This window comes from Lepus europaeus, chromosome X, assembly GCF_033115175.1.
Source record: "Lepus europaeus isolate LE1 chromosome X, mLepTim1.pri, whole genome shotgun sequence".
Taxonomy (NCBI): Eukaryota; Metazoa; Chordata; class Mammalia; order Lagomorpha; family Leporidae; genus Lepus; species Lepus europaeus.
Window position 1 is genome coordinate 35,908,309 of NC_084850.1, and position 20,896 is coordinate 35,929,204.

General features: G+C 40.4%; 1 protein-coding gene across 3 annotated transcripts in view; it reads left to right on the forward strand.

Annotated features, from left to right (window-relative positions):
- Positions 1 to 20,896, forward strand: part of LAMP2 (lysosomal associated membrane protein 2) — a 49,117-nt gene that overhangs the window by 3,982 nt on the left and 24,239 nt on the right. For all 3 annotated transcript variants that reach the window (XM_062184534.1, XM_062184532.1, XM_062184533.1), the window contains exons 2-5: positions 10,098 to 10,216; positions 11,576 to 11,789; positions 19,527 to 19,685; positions 20,605 to 20,792. In XM_062184534.1, coding sequence (XP_062040518.1) covers positions 10,098 to 10,216; positions 11,576 to 11,789; positions 19,527 to 19,685; positions 20,605 to 20,792 — 680 coding nt within the window. The remainder of the gene's footprint in view (positions 1 to 10,097; positions 10,217 to 11,575; positions 11,790 to 19,526; positions 19,686 to 20,604; positions 20,793 to 20,896) is intronic.

Below are 20,896 nucleotides of genomic sequence, written 5' to 3' on the forward strand. Positions count from 1 at the left end.
AAATTTGTCTATAGCCTTACCACATTTAGTTTAATTGATAATGACAACGTTCAGTCAAAATGACTAGCTATAATAGAGAGACTTGAAAAGATAGGCTTATCATCATTCTATTAGTCATAGGTTATCTCATTTGATAGGATTCTGATATTTAGATGTTTCCCATGAATACAGCTTTCTTCTCCAATATCCTTGGGTGGACTTTGTCACTTAAGTGACCTTTGGTGCAGGAAGGCTGTTCTCTCCTGTAAGTCATCAAGTGTACTTTATTAGTACTTGTTGGTATCCTGCTGTGCATTTCAAAAGAATGCTGGAGGTCAGCCAGACACCACTCAGCAATAAGCACTTCCCATTAGTTGAAAAGTGTTGAATCTTGTTTCCTTACCCACTCTCTGACCTTAAAAAAATAAGTCGTTTTGTAGCTTAAAATAATATTTTAATTAATTTTTAATGTTCCTTTTCATATATCCAACATTTATAGCTTAAAGTTATATTAATTAGAAAATTAATTTTTAAAAATATTGATGTCTTTTCTTTTTAAATTTTTAAAAGATTTATTTATTTATTTGAAGAGTTACAGAGAAGGAGAAGCAGAGGCATAGAGAGAGAGAGAACTCTTCCATCTGCTGGTTCACTCCCCAAATGGCCACAATGGTCAGGGTTGTGCCACAATGAAGCCAGGAGCTTTATCTGGGTCTCTCAAGTGGGTGCAGGGGCCTAAGTACTTGGACTGTCTTCCACTGATTTCCCAGGCACACTAGCTTGGAGCTGGATCGGAAGTAGAGCAGCTGGGATTCGAACTGGCACCTATATGGGATGCCGTACTGCAGCCAGTGGCTTTACCCACTACTCCACAATGCCAACCCCTCTTTTTAAATTTGTATTTATTTATTTGAAGGGTAAAAAGAGATAGACAAACCCCCATTCACTGGTTCACTCCCCAAATACCTGTAACAGCTGGGATTGGGCCAGGCCAAAGCCAGGAACTGGGAAATCAACCTAGGTTTCCCATGCGGTGGCAGGAACCCAAGAACTTGAGTTCCAGGGTGCACATGAGCAGGAGGCTAGAACTTGGAGTAGAGCTGGACTCAAGCCTAGGCACTTTGATATGGGATACAGATGTCCCAAGCAGGATTTGAACTGTTGCACCAAATGCCACCCCCCAACTTTCTAAGAGTCTTGCCAGAAAGCAAGAGTGTAAGCAGCTGAATGCAGTGAGTGTACCTGTATTGAGAATTGTAAATTAGGAACAGTTAATCTGACTTAAACCAGGGGGAAGACTATCACTCTGAATAGAAAAGAAAAAATAAATAGGTATTACATGCATCTGTGTCCTGTTTTTCTTTTATCTTTTTAAAATGTATTTATTTATTTGAAGGTCAGAGTTACAGATTGAGAGCTCCAGAGAGAGAGAGAGAGAGTGCTCCAGAGAGAGATCTTCCATCTGCTGATTCACTCCCCAGATGGTTATAACATCCAGGCTTGTCCAGGCTGGAGCCAGGAGCTTCATCCGGGTCTCCCACTTGGGTGGCAGGGGCCCAAGGACTTGGGCCATCTTCCACTACTTTTCTCAGGCCATTAGCAGAGAGCTGGATTGAAACTGAAACAGCCGGGACTTGAATTGGTGCCCATATGGGTGGGATGCTGGCATCGCAGGCAGTGACTTTACCTGCCATGCCATAATACCAGCCTCTGTGTCCTGGTTTTTAAACAGACTTTTTGGGAGCTGGCATTGTACAGCAGATTAAGTTGTTGCTGTCTATGCCAGCATCCCATATTGAAGTGCTGCTTTAAGTCCCAGCTACTCTGCTTCTCATTCAGCTTTCTGCTAATGTGCCTAGGAAAGCAGCAGGTGCTGTGTTTCAGTCCCTGCCATCCACATGGGAGACCTGGATAGAGTTCCTGGCTTCTGGCTTAACCTGGCCCAGCCCTGGCTGTGGTGGGCATTTGGGGATTGAACCAGTGGATGGAAAATGGATTTCTCTCTGTGTGTGTGTGTGCATGTGCATGTGTGTTCACACACCTGTGTGCCATGCTGCCTTTTGAGTAAATAAATCTTTGGAAAAAAGAACTTTTTGGAGGTAAATATTTTGCCTAATGGTTAAGATGCCCATGTCACATCAGAGTGCCTGTGTTTGATTTCCAGCTCTGGCTCTTGACTCTAGCTTCTTGTTAATGCAGGCTCTAGGAAACAGCAGTGATGGCTCAAATAGTTAGGTTCCTGCTTCTTATGCAGGAGACCTAGATTGGGTTCCTGGCTCCTGGCTTCACCACCTAGCTTTGGCTCCTAACTTTAGCCTCAGCCTAGCCTGGGGTCTGGCCATTGTATGTATTTGGGGAGAGCTCTCTATCTGCCTCTCAAATTTTTAAAAAAATATTTATTTATTTATTTGAAAGATTATTTATTTGAAAGAGTAACAGCAAGAGATCTTCCATTGGCTGATTCACTCTCCTGATGTCCACAGTGACCGGGGCTAGGTCATGCTGAATCCAGGAGCCAGGAGCCAGGAGCCAGGAGCCAGGAGCTTCATCCAGGTCTCCCATGTGGGTACAGGGGTCCAAGTACCTGGGCCATCTTTGCTGAAATCCCAGGCACATTAGCAGAGAGCTGGATCAGAAGTGGAGCAGCTAGTACTCAAACCAGTGCCTATGAGATGCTGGCATTGCAAGTGGTCATTTTACCTGCTAAGCTGCAACACCAGTCCCCCCCCAAATTTTTTTAAAGAAGATCTTTTGTTCGATACCATTCTTATTTATTTGAAAGGCAGAGCATCAAAGAGAGTGGGGGAGAATGATAGAGAGCTTCCATCCACTGGTTCACTCCCCAAATGACTACAACAGACAGGGCCGGGCCAGGCTGAAGTTAGGAGCAGGAGCTCCGAGCCTCACACATGGGTGCAGGGGCCCAAGCATTTGGATCACCCTTTGCTACATTTCCAGATATATTAGCAGTGGATTGGATTGGAAACAGAGCAGCCAGGGTTGAACTGGCATTCCAGTATGGGATGCTAGTATCACAAGCCATTTTTTAACTTACTGTGCCTTAACACTGGCCCATAAACATCATTCTGAGTTGATGAGTTTGAGAACAAAAGTGCATAAGTTAAATATGGTGAAAGTAAACATAAACATAAAAGTTGTGAAGGATCCCAAGGTGCTGAGTTTACCAGAAAGGAAACTTGTAAACTGGAGTCTCTAACTTGCATGGTACAGTTCTCTTAGCTCTGATGAGTTATAGGCTTTCAAAGAACCTGTCAGAGAATACACACTACAATTCACAGCAAGGGTAACTTGCCAAAAGTCTCACAGCTAGTAAGTTGGAATGCTTGATTTGAATTCTAGCTCTTCAACCATAGAGATGGGGGTTCTTAATTACCTCATTATATTACTTCTTAGGTCACTGTTTTTTATGGGCTTGGTTTTATCGCTGGTGTTATGTTCCTCCCCCACCTCCAGTTTTGTTTGGAGATGAATATTTTTCAGTTATGTTTTGGATCAAACAGACTTGTAAAAACCTAGCCACTTTTTGTAGTATCTCATGCTTGTACAAATAAAGTCGAATTCTGAAAGAACCTAGAAATGACCTTTTTGGAAACAGGATTGAGAGGATATTTGAATTGGAGAAAGTTGACTTTGAGACATGCCCTTTTCTTCTTTGGAGAATAACTCAACTCTATAATTATATACTCTAGGATATATTCAGCTATGGCTTTTTCATGTCATAAAAGCCTTTTAAACAAAAATGGCTTGAGAACTCTAAAATCAAACGTAGCAATAAAGATGGAAATTGCTTGCTAGAGACTTTTTATCAAAGTGTAAATATTTAAACTATAAACTTACATTATGGGAAAAGTATTCTTCCTAGCTTGAATTCCATTTGAAAATTTATTGAGAACACTGATACAGAGTTTGAGGGACTGTGCAGAATACTGATAGGTTCATGATTTGGCAAATTTAGAGGCCTAGCCTTCCTGTAATCATATTCTTATTGCAGTATTTATTGAAAATCTCATATGTATTCAGCAAGCACTACTAGGAATGATAGCAGATAGAGGAAAAGTAATATACATGGTCTCCTCTACCACAGCACCAATGATGGATGACATTCATATAAAAGGCACACTCCTAGGGGGTTGTGGTGTAGATAAGATTATATGATTAAGAAAGCATATTGGAATTTAAATGAGTGAGAGACACATTATCAAAAGGGAATCTTGAATGCATCAATACATATCATTCATTCACAGACTTTGGTTTTTTTTTTTTTTTTTAAGTAACAAACTAGTTGCTGTATACTGTAATTTCCGATGGCACACCAGTTTGTTGTGAAGTGACAGTCGAAAGCTATTTGGGAGCTTATGATGGTATGGAGGAGACAGAATTTACTGGCATAAATTAACTGAATAATTCAGGATAGTATGAAATAATACTGAAATGTGGGGCTGTGCATTGTACCTACTTCTTGAGGACTTTTATACTTAGGGAAAGCTTTGGGGACAAAATTGCTGCAGAAAAATGGATAGCATATCAGTCTAGCTTCTTAACTGCAAGCAAGAGAAAGAAAATCTTATTGATTTCAGATAGAAAAATAATTTATGATGAATATATCGGGACATATTATATACCCTTTGATGCCACAATTTTCTTTCTATATATGTCCAACAAACCCACACTCACATGTGGTAATAATATAATATGTAAAACTGTTTATAGCAGCCTTTGTAATAGAACCAAATTGGAAATGATCCAAATGCCCATCAACAGTAGCATAGGTAGGTAGTGTAGTATTCACCCAATAATAAAAAGCTATAGAAATAAAGCAGTGAGAATGAATAAACTACAATTACATACAACATGGGTGAATCTCACTAACGTAATGTTTAATGAAAGCAACTAGATGTGAAAAGAGCATAGTGAATGATTCCATTTGTATCAAGTTGAAAAATAAATAAAACTAATCTATATTGTTAGAAGTCAGGATAATGAACATTAACAAATAAAAACTTGGGCCCCTGGCACCCACGTGGGAGACCAGAATGGACTTCCTGGATCCTGGCTTTGGCCTGGCCTGGCCTGGTCCAGCACTGGCTATTTCAGGTATTTGGGGAGTGAACCAGTGGATAACTGATCTCTCTCTCCCTCTCCCTCCCTCCCTCCCTCTCCCTCCCTCCCTCTCCCTTCCTCCCTCTCCCTCTCCCTCTCCCTCCCCCTCCCCCTCTCCCTCTCCCTCTCCCTCTCCCTCTGGGAGTATTTATAATGTTGTTTCATAACACCAGTGGGTTAAGTTTGTGGAAATTCTTTGAGCTGTATATTTAGTTATGTGCACGTTTTCCTTTATATATGTTATTCTGTGTACTTTTCCCATGTATGTTATATATCATTAAAAATTTGCTGTATAAAAATATATATTAAATAGCTCAGAATGACTGGTCCTTCTGGTTATATACCCCCAAAATCATACCACTGAATTGCACTACCATCAGCTCTGCTGAACCTACAGCCTGGGTGCTCCATCTCCTGCAGCTACTTCCCCCCTCCATCCAGTGTGCTTGTTCCAGTCCTGGATCCATTGGAGGCCCTTGCATTTAAAGTCTGGGATGGATACTTTTGTTAGGCAGAGCCTAGCACAAGTGCTCCTTCTTGCTGCATGACATTCTAGGAAAGGAAGTATCCAATGTTTCCAACTTTTATAATGGGCAGTGATATCTGCCAGATATTCTAACCAAGGGGACCATATTTCAGGTTTGGAGCAGCCAAAAAGAGAAGGAAATCCTACTTTTAAAAAAGATTATTTATTTATTTATTTATTTTTTGAGAGAGAGTTACAGACACAGAGAGGGAGAGAGAGAAAGGTCTTCTGACTGCTGGTTCACTCCCCAAATGGCTGCAAAAGCCAGAGCTGAGCTGATCTGAAGCCAGGAGCCAGGTGCTTCTTCCCTGATTCTCATGTGGATGCAGGGGCCCAAGTACTTGGGCCATCTTCCACTGCTTTCCCAGGCCATTAGCAGAGAGCTGGATTGAATAGAAGCAGCCGGGACACTAATCAGCGCCCATATGGGATGCTGGCAGAGTCTTAGCCCACTACACCACAACACTGGCCCCAGAAATCCTTCTTGAGGTGAATATTTAGGTCAATAGATGAAAGTCAATTTTCAGATGTTAAGGACAGTAGAAGCGGGGCCAGTGCTAAGCTTATGCGTGCCACGCAAGCAACCCATATAGGCACCAGTTTGTGTTTTCGCTGCTCCTCTTCCTATCTAGCTCTCTGCTTATGGCCTGGGAGAGCAGTGGAAGATGTCCCAAGTGCCCCCTGCACCTGCATGGGAGACCCAGATGAAGCTCCTGGCTCCTGGCTTCAGATCGGCCCAACTCTGGCTGTTGTAGCCATTTGGGGAGTGAACCAGTGGATGGAAGACCTTTCTCTCTGTTTTCCCTCTCTCTGACTGTAACTCTGCCTCTCAAATAAATAAAATATTTTCTTTAAAAAGATTTATTTGAAAGTCAGAGTTACACAGAGAGAGGAGAGGTAACGGCCACAACAGCTGGAGCTGTGCTGATCCGAAGCCAGGGGCCAGGAGCTTCTTCCGGGTTTCCCACATGGGTGCAGGGGCCCAAGGACTTGGGCCATCTTCTACTGCTTTCCCAAGCCATAGCAGAGAGCTGAATCGGAAGTGGAGCAGGCAGGTCTTGAACTGGTGCCCTTATGGGATGCTGGCGCCTCAGGCAGGGCGTTAACCCGCTGTGCCACAGCACTGGCTCCAATAAATAAAATCTTAAAAAATAAGAACAGTAGAAGCCTAGGGATAGAGGTTGAACAGAGTATGACATTTGGGATTGTTGGAAACAAGTTTAACTGGATTAAAGGGTGTGTTCTGGGAAAAATGGTTTGAGAGAAGTTGAAGGAATAGGGTGGGACAAGATTAAGGATTACTTTGAAAGACAGGCAGAGGAATTTAAATTTAATATGGGAATATTGGAGCCAATAAACGTTTTTAAACAAGAAAGTGTCCTGACCTCAGAATCAGCCCTTAAGGCATCCTGATCTGGCTGAAAAGCCCACAAGAGTATTTCTGGCATGGAAAACCAAGACACTGTGGCAAAAAAAAAATGTCCTACATGAAGGATCTCTGTAAGTGAGACCCCAGTGGAAAGAAGTTGCCATCAAAGAAGGATGTACTTTTCTCTGAAGGGAGGAGAGAACTTCCACTTTGCTTATGGCCTTGTCTAAATACTGACGGAGACTGTGGATTCAAAAGGCTTCCATAGCCTTGGCAACTCATGTCAAGAACCTCGGGTGATCACTGACGTCATACATAAGAGTGTTAATTGTTAAATTAACAACAGAAGTCACTGTGCACTTACTTCCCAAGCAGGACCTCTGTCTTCAGTGAGTTGTACTATGAGAATTAACTGTAAAACTTGCTCTCAAACAGTTTGTGTATGTGTGTGCAAATTTTTGAAATCTTTACTTAGTATAGAGTTGGTCTTCTTGTATAAAGTTAATTGAAAATGAATCTTAGTGGAGAATGGACTGGGAATGGCAGAGGGAGGAGGAGGTGGTATGGGAGTTGGGGGTGAGAGGGCAAGTATAGTGGGAAGAATCACTGTATTCCTAAAGTTGTACTTATGAAATTTGTACTCTTTATTTTTTTAGAAGCTTTATTTATTTATTTGAAAGTCAGAGTTACACAGAGAGAGGAGAGGCAGAGAGAGAGGTCTTCCATCCAATGGTTCACTCCCCAATTGGCCACAATGGCCGGAGCTGTGCCGATCCGAAGCCAGGAGCTTCTTCCAGGTCTCCCATGTGGATGCAGGGGCCCAAAAACTTGGGCCATCTTCTACTGCTTTCCCAGGCCATAGCAGAGAGCTGGATTGGAAGTGGCGCAGCCGGGTCTCCAACCAGCGCCCATATGGGATGCCGGCGCTTCAGGCCAGGGCGTTAACCTGCTGCGGCCCCAATTTGTACTCTTTAAGTAAAAGATTTCTTTGGGAAAAAAAGTGTCTTGAAAGGAAGTCGTATTTAAGGACTATTATTAATGTGAGAGTACTTCTAGGCACAGCTAGGAGGCTTGTGTAATAATTTAAAGGCAGGATGGTAGATTGGGAAAAGAAATCAAAGGCAAAGATTGGATTTAAGAGAAAATTAGAAAGGAAACAATTGATAGGATTTCACAAAGTTGAAACTCTTTCCAAAACTTTTGAGTTTGAGTTACTGTCCTGTCTTTCATTTAGTACTAAAGAGACTGAGGAGGGAACTGGTTTGGTGTTAGCAAATGAATCCTAGTTTTGGAGTTGTTGACTTTGAGGTGATAGATATTTGGATGAAAGTATCCCTGTGCAGTTAGTGATGAGACTAGGTATGGCTTTCCTAGATATCCTAGATAGGAAGGCTGTGAAGAGAATGGACATTGTGCTGGAACTCTCAGGGTCTTCCTGTTTTTGTTCATGGGCCACCAGATAGTCTTGAATTTGATGTCAGGTGATAAATCTGAACCACAACCTCTGCTTTCTGCTTCATAAAGCTTCAGTTCTGTCAGTTTGGGACACATTGATTTCATTACTATTTTACGTGGTTTTCTCCATTTCCTGTAGTATGTATGGAAAGAAAATGATTTAATACATGTGGGGCTTTTCTTAGTTGTTTGTAAGTTTTGAATGTTTGAATACAAGAAGAATATGTTGTATAAAAAGCAAATCTGCAATTGATGCGAAAAAGTTTAAGTTCTAAACACCATGATGGGTACCCCTTGATCAGGATCATAGCTACCATTCCATATTCAACTCAGAAAAAAGTCACTGTAACAATGACTTAGGTCTCATAAGGTTTTTTAAAAATGTGCCTTAGCCAGTACATTTAGTCACTGTTAGCACACGCTTTAGAATAAACATGCTATTTAGGCTTACTAAGGTAGCCAGATCTCTGGAGCTTGACAATAGGTTTTTGTGTACAACTAGAAAACTGTTGCTGAGGCACACCTTCTTGGCATTCCTACTAGGACTTTATTTCTACATTCTCTAGCATGACCCTGCCTGTAGATGACACTGGATTGCTCAGATATCATTAAAGAATATGCTGTTATCTTGAGAGAAGACAGCTTAGCCCTGGGGTATTGTGTGTGAATCGTTAGGTGGTTGTCCATTACTTACACTTCTGTATTTGCTGACCTATTTCCCCACTCTGAGTTAGTATTCTGTCTTTGGGCTCTTAGATAATGTTCCTGTGTTTAAATGCATCAAATGGGAGTTTAAGTGTAAAAAGTCCCAAGCCTTTTCTGTTTCTGTAAATTTTCTCTGCCCCAAAGAGAATTTAGGAAGCAATTTTGAATGCATGTCAAAAGATTCTTTGGCTTTGCTAATTAACTAGATTTTAAAGTGAAACAAAGAGATGAACTTTCAATTTATAAAATAATGTTTTTCTTATAGCTCTAACAACCCTTTGCAACTTTGGTCATATATTGCACATGCTTAGGAGGATTCTGATCACATTAGAATAAAAGAGTTGGGGAAGACATCTACGTGTTGTAGGTTGTGTAACTTGCAAACAGACTTAAAGCATCAAGACCATAGAACATCAGATCTATCATTATTTTTGCAGAGAACATTTCATCAGCTGCTTTGAGAGAAGCAAGAGTTTAACACACTTTTTAGGAGGCAGAATGCAAATGTCACCAGTCTATGCCATTACCTAGGCATCTTGGGTCTGGGGAAGGGGTAATGTCAACTTTATCAACAGAATTCTGCTAGAAATTACAAATAAAAATAATCACTTAGGATATATTAAAAAATACCTTGCTTCATTTTAGAGCTTGTTGAACTTCAGTGGTGGTTAGAACTTTTTATTTTAAATAAATAAATAAGTAAATATAATTGTACATAATTATGGATTACAGGATGACATTTTAGTACATGCATACAAATGTGTAAGGATCATCACATCAGGGTAATTGGCGCATCTATAACCTCAGACTTTTTGTGTGTGTGTGTGTTGGGAACATTTAGAATCCTCTCTGCTACCTATTTTGAAATATACAGTTAATTGTTGTTTCTACATATTTTGTAGTGCAATTTAAAAATCTTAGTTTTTTTTTACATAAATACAGGAGCCATCCAGTCATATGCATTGGAACTTAATTTGACAGATTCAGAAAATGTCACTTGCCTTTATGCAAAGTGGCAGATGAATTTCACCATACGCTATGAAGCTACCAACAAAACTAATGTAAGTAAATATTTTACTTTTTCTTGTAGTTCTATAGTAAGAATTTAACTCTGACTTTTTTTAATACTTTAGGTGAATTTTTACAAATAAGATTTCATGTTAACTCACTTAATATTTAGACTATTTAGCATATACACTTGTAGATATTGTTTAGTGTTGGAATGAATATTTCTTCTAATTCATTAGCTTTCTTGTAATTTTTCTTAGAGTTGGTTATGGGAAGATTATCTGAAGACTCTTTGGTGTTCAAGTCTAACTACTTTTGTAATATATTTAAAATTTGCAAACATCAAATCTTGTCTCTGTAAAATACCTTGTTATTAAAAGCTCTCTTTTTTGACCATCTTCTTAATGCTTTCAACTTATTTCTTTTCATGAAGGTCCTGCCTACTTATCACCTCATTTAAAAAAATTAAAAATATTTATTTGAGAGGGGAAGGGAGAGGGAAAGGGAGAGGGGGGGGGAGAGGGAGAAACAGACGGAGAGAATGTGAGCAAGCGAGCAAGCACCATCCCCCATTTGCTGATTTATTCACCAGATGCCCACAGTGGCTGAGACTGGGACTGGCCAAAGCCTGAGACGGGAACTCAATCCAGGTCTCCCATGTGGGTGGCAGAAACCCAGTTACTTGGATTATAACTGTTGCTTCCCACCATTTGCGTTAGCAGGAAGCTGGAGTCAGCAGAGCTGGGATTCAAACCCAGGTGCTTCTGTGTGGGATGCAGATGCCTTGATAACTTAACTGCTAGAGAAATGCTTGATCCTTACAACCTGTTTTTTTAAAGATCAGTTTAAAAACAGTTCAGGCCAGTTTTCCTTTTCTTTTTAGACATACATGAATTTTTTCAGGGGACTGATAGAATCTAAGACTAGTTTATACAGTAAACCAGGCAGACAGCCAATTGGCCATGGGAATGTATAATTTAAAAAAATCATTTATTTATTTATTTATTTGAAAGAGAGGGGTGGGGGAGGGAGACACACACATAGAGCTCTTCCATCTTCTTGTTCACTCTCCAGATGGCTGCAGTGGCCTGGTGGCTGGGCCAGGCTAAAGCCAGGAACCAGGAACTCTGTCCTGGTTTCTAACATAGGTGGCAGGAACCCAGGTATTTGGGGGCATCTTCTGCTACCTTCCCAGGTACATTACAGGAAGCTAGATCAGAATTAGAGAAGCCTGGACTCGAACCGGTGATCCAATTTGGGATGCTGGCATCATAGGTGGTGGCCTAACCCTCTGTGTCACAACACAAGCCCCAGAAATGTGTGATTTAGACTGAAATGGCATACCCTGAAAAAATGCTTGGTGTTCATTGCTGCCTATTTGTTCATCACCTGCAAAATTCTTTCTCTTTTAGAAAATCGCCACTATTTCAGATCTTCGCAATGTGACATATAATGGAAGCATTTGTGGGGATGACCACTTTGGTCCCAAAATAGCAGTGCAGTTTGGGTCTGGTTTTTCCTGGATTGTGAATTTCACCAAGAAAGCATCTAATTATTTAATTGACAGCATCTTATTTTCCTACAACATTAGTGATAACACAGTATTTCCTGATGCTGAAGACAAAGGTAACCTTAAGAACTGGATTTGTGTCATGTCCTCTTGCTTTTTATTAATAATAAAAAAGTAAATAGTTTAAAAGCCATCCTTATGCGTATCTGTCTTCCTAAGTGGAATGGAAACTTCATGGCTTTTGTCCCCCTGCCACTGCTCTGACACTATCTATAGTGATGTTTGAGACAGTGATGATTTTTATTGTCATTGCTTGAATGTTTTATTCTGTACTAGGTATTACCCTAAGTGTGTTACCTGTAGCATTTCATATAATCCTTAATAGCAACCCTGGAAGCTGATATTATCTCAGTTTTGCAGGTTAAAAGTATGAGACTTGATGAGATTAAAGGACTTTCTTAAGACTCGCACAATCTAATAATGGGGTGAGCTAGTGTTTGAATCAAAGTCTTTTGAGCTGTGGAATTCATACACTTAACTATTATTATCTATTTCATTCAGTAGTGGGTACTCAACAAATGTTGAATGAAGTAAGAAAACCCTTTAAGGATTATTTTAAATATATACATATTCAGTAATTGGAGCGTTAAATAGATGCCTTTTCTTCAAATTGTTTTGCCATTTAGACAGGATTTTGACTGAAAAGTAAATAATGATTAATTAAAGGCATAATGACAAACGTCAACCTTGGCTGCTATTTTGAGTCAATTTCAGGTCAACATGAACTTGGGAAGGCATTAACAATTGGGCCATTCTTGTAATTCCAAGAACTGAAATGTATATTACATTATTCCAATGGCTATGGATAGTGGAAATTCTAAATTCATTTTATTTATTTATTTATTTGACAGGCAGAGTTAGACAGTGAGAGAGAGAGAGAGACAGAGAGAAAGGTCTTCCTTCCATTGGTTTACCCACCAAATGGCCGCTATGGCCAGCGCTCCACGCCAATCCGAAGCCAGGAGCCAGGTGCGGGGCCCAAGCACCTCGGCCATCCTTTGCTGCCCTCTCGGGCCACAGCAGAGAGCTGGACTGGAAGAGGAGCAACCGGGACAGAATCCAGCACTCCAACCGGGACTAGAACCCGGGGTACTGGTGCCACAGGCAGAGGATTAGCCAAGTGAGCTGTAGCGCCGGCCAGGAGATTCTAATTTTATTAAGGATATAATTTTCTCCTCCTTGCCCCCCTCCTTGAGATCGGGTTAATATGGTGTTTGTAGTAACTTAGCTCTTCTCATAAATAGTATTTCATTTTGATCCCAGAAACGTGGCTTTAGTTGCTAGACATGGGGATTAATAACTCCTTTGGACTTTTGGAAATCAACAGATCATATTTTAAAGGCCCAGAAGTAAATGCGCTTGTGTACAACTTGGTAGCTATTGCAGATTGGGACATGGAAACCAAATCCTAGTTTTTTTTTTATTTTTTAACTAATCCTTAGTTTAAGAAGATAAAAAAAGCAAGTGGTTATTTGCTATCATGTATATGAGGGTGTATGTGTGCGTGTGGGTATATATACCATATATATAATGTGGGATTTATTTATCTATATATGATGTCTTTGTGTTCTGCCTTGTGTGTGTGTGTGTGTATATATATATATATAATATATAAATGTATATACACCATATATAGATAAATATGTAAAATGTGGGATTTATTTATCTATATATATTTTTTATCTATATATCTTGTATGTCTTTGTGCTCTGCCTTGCCTCAGAACTAGTAAGAGGTTAACTCCTCACTTTCAAGGAAGTAGCAACTAGTTGGGGAGACAAAGCTAAATTGTGTTCCCAAGTCATACAGAAAATGGATAAACATTTAGCTCAGTCTCATTTTTTGTTTTTATTGTTGCTTGTGTTTCTGTTTGAGGAGTGAAGGTTTCGTAAATCTTTTATGATAATACGAGGAAAACTCTAGGTCCTCCCTCTGAAGAAATGAAAGTACGGTTATCCCTCAGTATCTGTAGGGGATTGGTTCCAGGACTCCTACTCACACCCCATGGGTACCCAAGTCCCCCCATGTCAAGTCCCTTTTTTGCAGAAAATGGTGTAGTATTTGCATATAGTCCACACATATCCTCCTGTGTACTTCAAGATCATCTATAGATTACTTAAAAATAATATAATATAATATAATGTAATTGCTATGTAAAAGTTATTAAACTGTGGTTTAGGGAATAATGACAAGCAAAATGTGTGTATACATTTAGTACAGATGTAATTTAAAAAAAAATTCAATCTGTGGTTGGTTGAACCCAGGCATGTGGAATGCACCAATACAGAGGGCTGACTGTGCACAGTAAGCTTTGCACATGGCACATGGTCCCTGGGCCTGGCTGTGGATCCCTGTGGTTAGGAGTACAGGCCTCCAATATATTTTCACCAGTAGTGCTGATTAGGAGCAGAAAGATGGCCCTGTGCATTGGAAGTGAGCAAGCTTGATTAAGAAGTAGGACTTGAACTGATACTTTGGCTAATGGTAGAGTTTGAGTAAGTGGAGAATTGGGAACAGGATATTTCCAGCAGGGGGAAGCATAGTATGTGCAGTAGTAATTGGAGAGCTGTCTGATTAAAATGGAGGCCTCTGTGTAGCAAAATAAAAAGCAAATTGGCTAAATGCAGTGTGTCTGAATTATAGGGGGTCTTGGAAGCCAAGGAAAGGCATTTAACTTGATGTGCAAGGCACTGGAGAATCATTTTAGGTTTTTTAAACAGAAGAATGATCGAGCAAAAGCAGAGACAGTTGATGAAGAATAATTTGCAGGATTAATTTGGAAGTGGAGAGACTGTAGGCAGAGATGCCAATGTAAGAGGCTGTAGCAGTAATCAAGGAATGATGTAATAAATACCTGGATCAAGGATGCAGCAGTAAAAAGAAGAGGGATTCAATCTAACATGTTTAGACAGAAAAACTAGGGACTCTAAATGCTCATACTTCTCTCTCTCCCCTTTCATTTTAAGCAAGGGAGAACTCTTTTTTTTTTTTTACTAGCGTCTCTGTAATAAGATATTTTGAAACTATTTTGAATCTAAAATGTCTCCCTTAAAGGGACTATTGAAAAATTTTTTTTATTTATTTGACAGGTAGAGTTATAGACCGTGAGAGAGAGAGAGAGAGAGAGAGAGAGAGAGAGAGAGAAAGGTCTTCCTTCTGTTGGTTCACTCCCCAAATGGCCACTACATCCGGTGCTTCACCGATCTGAAGCCAGGAGCCAGGATCCTCCTCCCGGTCTCCCATGTGGGTGCAGGGGCCCAAGCACTTGGGCCATCCTCCACTGCCCTCCCAGGCCACAGCAGAGAGCTGGACTGGAAGAGGAGCAACCGGGACTAGAACCCGGTGCCCATATGGGATGCCAGCACCACATGTGGAGGATTAACCAAGTGAGCCACGGTGCTGGCCCCGAAAATTGTTTTTGGGGGCTGGTGCTGTGGTGTAGCGGGTAAAGCCTCTGCCTGCAATGTCAGTATCCCATATGAATGCTGATTCAAATCCCAGTTGCTCCACTTTTGATCCAGCTCTGCTATGGCCTGGGAAAACAATGGAAGATGGCCCAAGTTGTTGGGCCCCTTTACCCATGTAGGAAACCTGGAAGAAGCTCCAGGCTCGTGGCTTCAGATCAGCCCAGCTTTGGCTGTTGCAACCATTTAGGGAGTGAACCAGTGGATGGATGGAAGCACTCTCTCTGTGTGTGTCTCTGCAACTCTTTCAAACAAATAAATCTTAAAAAAGTATTTTATTTTTGAAGTAATTCAATATTTTAAAATAATACTTTATACACCTGCTCATTGGAATAACTTTGGAGCTACTGTTTCCATTTTCATGATTAAAATATATGAAAAAAAAACCTTTTCATGATTAAAATACAGAAGATTACAGGGCCGGCGCCATGGCTCAACAGGCTAATCCTACGCCTTGCAGCGCCGGCACCCCGGGTTCTAGTCCCGGTCGGGGCAGCGGATTCTGTCCCGGTTGCCCCTCTTCCAGGACAGCTCTCTGCTGTGGCCAGGGAGTGCAGTGGAGGATGGCCCAAGTGCTTGGGCCCTGCACTCCATGGGAGACCAGGAGAGGCACCTGGCTCCTGCCATCGGATCAGCGCGGTGCGCCGGCCGCAGCGCGCCTACCGCAGCGGCCATTGGAGGGTGAACCAACGGCAAAAGGAAGACCTTTCTCTCTGTCTCTCTCTCTCACTGTCCATTCTGCCTGTCAAAAAAAAGAAAAGAAAAGAAAAGTGTCTGTGTGGCAAAATAAACAGGAAACAGAAGAGGCAATTAACAGAATGGGAGAAACTATAAAAAAAAATACAGAAGATTACAGAGAATAATGTAACAGACTCACATATACATAGTATCCAAAATTAATAAATGCAGATTTTTTTTATTTATTTGAAAGTCAGAGCTACACAGAGAGGAGAGGCAGAGAAAGAGAGAGAGAGAGAGAGAGAGAGAGAGAGAGAGAAAGGTCTTCCACCCACTGGTTCACTCCCCAGTTGGCCGCAATGGCCGGAGCTGCACCAGTCTGAAACCAGGAGCCAGGAGCTTCATCTGGGTCTCCCACACCGGTACAGGGCCCCAAGCACTTGGGCCATCCTCCACTGCTTTCCCAGGCCACAGCAGAGAGCTGGATGAAAAGTGGAACAGCCGGGTCTTGAACCAGCGCCCACATGGGATGCCAGCGCTTCAAACCAGGGCTTTAACCCGCTGCGCCACAGCGCCAGCCCCAATAAATGCAGATTTTAAGTTTGCTTCATCTTTTTATTTGTCTAAAGAAATGAAATCTTACAGATATATTTGAGGTTTCCTTTGCCCTCAGTTTCCAGATCCATTTTCTTTCTTTCATGTTAAGATGCAACTGCTGTCATGAGTTTGGCCTGTCACCCTCCTGTCTTATGTGTTTATATTTTACTACATATACATGTTCATAAACAATATGGTTTACAGAACTTACAGTTTCATAGTATGACCCTATATGCCCACAACTGATTTTTTCCCACTCATTTGTTTTTATGGTTTGTCTCTATACATCTAGTTCATATATCTGTTCATTTTTGTTAATGGTGAAAAACAATTTTGGGAAAAATTGGTTTAAAAAATTCCTTTGGTCATTAGTTGGTGCCATCTCAGTTAAGGCAGCCTTCATCAACTTAACCAGACCATCAGCCTTCTGACTTTGCTCTTAAATGGCTTCACTTCAAAATGTCTTCCCATACACATTTACTGTCTTCCTTAATATAGATTCTGTGTGTGTCATTTTCTATTTTAAGAAGTGAGGTTGTCTCCATACTGTCTTACACAGTGACTATACCAGTTTATATTCCCATCAGCAGTGGATTGGGGTATCTTTTACCCCCTATCCTTGCCAGCATTTGTTGTTTGTTGATTTCTGTATGAGATACTTCAGAAATCTGAATATAGACCTACTATATGGTTCAGCCATCCCACTCCTGGGAATTTACCCAAATGAAAAGAAATCAGCATATGAAAGAGCTATCTGTATCTCCATGTTCTTTGCAGCTCAATTCACAATAGCTAAGATATGGAATCAACCCAGATGTCCATCAAACGATGACTGGATAAAGAAATTATGGTATATATACACTATGGAGTACTACTCAGCTGTGAAAAAATTAAATCTTGTCTTTTGCAACAAAATGGATTCAACTGGAAGCCACTATACTTAGTGAAATAAGCCTGCCCCAAAAAGACAGATTGCATATATTTTCCCTGCTCTGGGGTAACTAATAGAGTACCTAGAATGTAATGCATTGGAGTGAAATGGACATTTTGAGATTCAATGATTGTTTATAGCCCTTGTCTCTACTGTTGAGGAACAGTGTTTTTTTCTTCATACTATTTTTTCAACTCTTTACTTGGTGTAGGGTTAACCTTATGAGTATAAAGTAAGTTGAAAATAGATATTTGTAAAAGTTAAGAGTGGGAATAGGAGAGGGAGGAGGAAGAAGGGTTGGAGCATGGGCAGGAGGGAGGGTAGGGTGGGAAGTGTCATTATTTTCCTAAATCTGTATATATGAAATACATGAAACTTGTATACCTTAAATAAAATTTAAAAAGAAAAAACATAAGTGAGGCTAGCCTTCCATTGCTAACAAGGAAAGATCTAATTATCTTTAGATTGTAGAAGATGCTTCCATGTGTGATCATCTGCAACTCATCTTTCCTCAGTATTTTTGAAAATATGTATTTATTTATTTATTTTAAAATTTATTTATTTATTTGAAAGAGTTACACAGAGAGAGAAGGAGAGGGAGAGGAAGAGAGAGAGAGAGAGAGAGAGGTCTTCCATTCAATGGTTCACTCCCCAATTGGCCACAATGGCCGGAGCTGTGCCGATCCAATGCCAGGAACCAAGAGTTTCCTCTAGGTCTCCCACATGGGTGCAGGGGCCCAAGGACTTGGGCCATCTTCCACTGCTTTCCCAGGCCATAGCAGAGAGCTCGATTGGAAGTGGAGCAGCCAGGACTTGAACCGGCACCCATATGGGATGCAGACACTGGAGGTGGTGACTTTACCTGCCACACCACAGCGCCAGCCCCAGAAAATATGTATTTATTTATTTGAAAGGCAGAGTGACATACTCTTTGATCTGGTCTACTCCCCAACTTGCTGCAACAGCCAGGGCCAGTCCAGGCTAAAGCTAGGAGTGTGGAAATTCCATCTGGGTCTGTCACGTGGGTGGCAGGGACCCAAGTACTTGGGCTATCATCTGCTGCTTTCCTAGATGCATCAGCAGGGAGCTAGATTGGAAGCAGAGCAGCCTGTACTTGAACTGACGCTTGTATGGGATGCTGGTGTTGCAGGTGGCAGCTTAAGCCATTGTGCCATTGTGCCACGACTCAGGCCCCTCATCTTTCCTTTTTTTTTTTTTTAAATTAATGTCACCTGTTTAATTTTACTGTTTTTTTTTTCACCCAAAGAAACCTTTTATTTAAGGAATACAAACTTAATGCATTTCATAAGTACAACTTTTAGGAATATAGTGATTCATCCCACCATACCCACCCTCTCACCCACTCTCCCACCCCTTCTCTCTTTCCCATTCCCAGTCCCATTCTCCACTAAGATCCATTGTTTATTAACTTTATACACAGAAGACGAGATCTATACTAAGTAAAGAGTTCAAAAATTTGCACAGAAAACAAATCATAACAAAACAAAACAAGACAAAAAGAAACTGTTCCTAAACAGGACAAGGGCTGTTCAAAGTCATTGCATCTTTAAATTAATTTCACTTCTTTTCTGTCTTTCCTTCTTAACCCCATTGTCTCTTCCTCCTACTCTTTTTTTTGGTAAGATTTATTTATTTTATTTTAAAGGCAGAGTTACAAGGGAGTGGGGAGATCTCTTTCATCTGCTGGTTCACTCCCCAAATCACTGCAATGGCTAGGGCTGGGCCAGGCCTAAGCCAGGTGCCAGGCACTTCATCAGGATCTCCCATTTGGGTGCAGGGGCCCATGCGCTTGAACCATCTTGCACTGCTTTCCCAAATGCATTGGCAGGGAGCTAGATTAGCAGTGAAGCAGCTGGGACTTGATCGGGTGCCCATATGAGATGCCAGTATTGCAGGTGGTGATTTAACATGCTATGCCACAACACCAGCTCCTCCCTCTTACCGCCTCAGTAAATTTGTCATTGCCTTGAACATGTCATATACTTTGTCACTTTGGTCATGGAATGGAGCAGACAAAGAGAAGAGGAAAGCCTATCCAAATAGATTTATGTTATTTTTCTCTGACCTTCTTGGAAAAAATGGTTGTTAATCTTGTTTTATAGGAATTGTTACTGTTTATGACTCTGTGAAAATTGAAATTCCTTTGAATGACATCTTTAGATGCAATAGTTTATCAACATTAAAGATAAATGATGTTGTCCAGCACTATTGGGATGTTGTTGTTCAAGCTTTTGTCCAAAATGGCACAGTGAGCACAAAAGGTGAGTTCTTAAAGTATATATTTCAATACTTTTTTGAGTCCTACTTTACTATTGGAGTATATTGGGTTTATTGAACTTGTTATCTGAAAGTATTTATATAGTAAGACTTGTTCCTAGCTTTAATTAGACTGCAAAGTTTTTGTAAATAATAGCAATCCTTCTGGAACTTTGAATTTAAAGTCTGATTCACATGCTGTGAATGACCTTTTAAAAGGTACCAGTTGATAAAACCTAATCATTTGACAGATCTTCAAATAACTGGATAATATGCTCTTTAGGAGTTCTGAGACCAAAGCTTAGAAATTAGATTTCTGTGTTCTAATTTTGCATTTTCTAATTTGATTTTATAACTTTTATATGACTTTATGGAAATGTAAAATTTCTCATTCATTAGTTATGTGAAACTAGCAACACTTTCTAAAAGGAGGTTGAAATGCTTTTTTTATTTAAATGCCTCTTATTTCCTGTAGTGATTACACAAATAAGAGATTCATATTTAAATCCTTTAATGGTTTCTGAACTTTTTCCTAGTAGACAGTATCCTTCTTTATAATGATTGTATTTGGGAAGGAAGAAGGCAAGATAGGTAAGAATGAAATGTTTTCAGATTTAAATCTCTGAATTTCATACCAGCAGCAGGTGAAGTTCTTTGGGATGAGCCTGCAGCTGTGTGTGAGTAGATAAAGCATTTTGATGTGTCCCTAGTGTGTCTGCTGTGTCATAACTCCTAGAGATTGTATGTATAGGAAGCAGCAGTTTGAGAACCTCTGTCTCATTTATTTGAAAATACACTAACAAAGTATTCCTTTCCCCTAAGGAACCCTCTTGGATTTCTATTGTGAGAAATATTTTACTCTTTCTCATCCTTACCAATTAAGAAAAAGTTGACTTTGGTTTATTTTATCCTTGTTTGTTTTAGAGTTTCTGTGTGATGGAGACAGATCTTCTACCACAGTGACACCCATCATTCACACCACTGTGCCATCTTCTACTACAACACCCACTCCAAAGGAAAAACCAGGTGTTGGAACCTATTCAGTTAGTAATGGCAACGGTACTTGTCTGCTGGCTATGATGGGGCTGCAGCTGAACATCACTCAGGATAAGGTACAGTTGTCTCTTTATCATTACATCCTTTTAGTAGTTCCTTTAAAATACTGTATATTCTGTCAGTTCAAGAGAAGTGTTACTAGATGATTCAGTTTTAAATG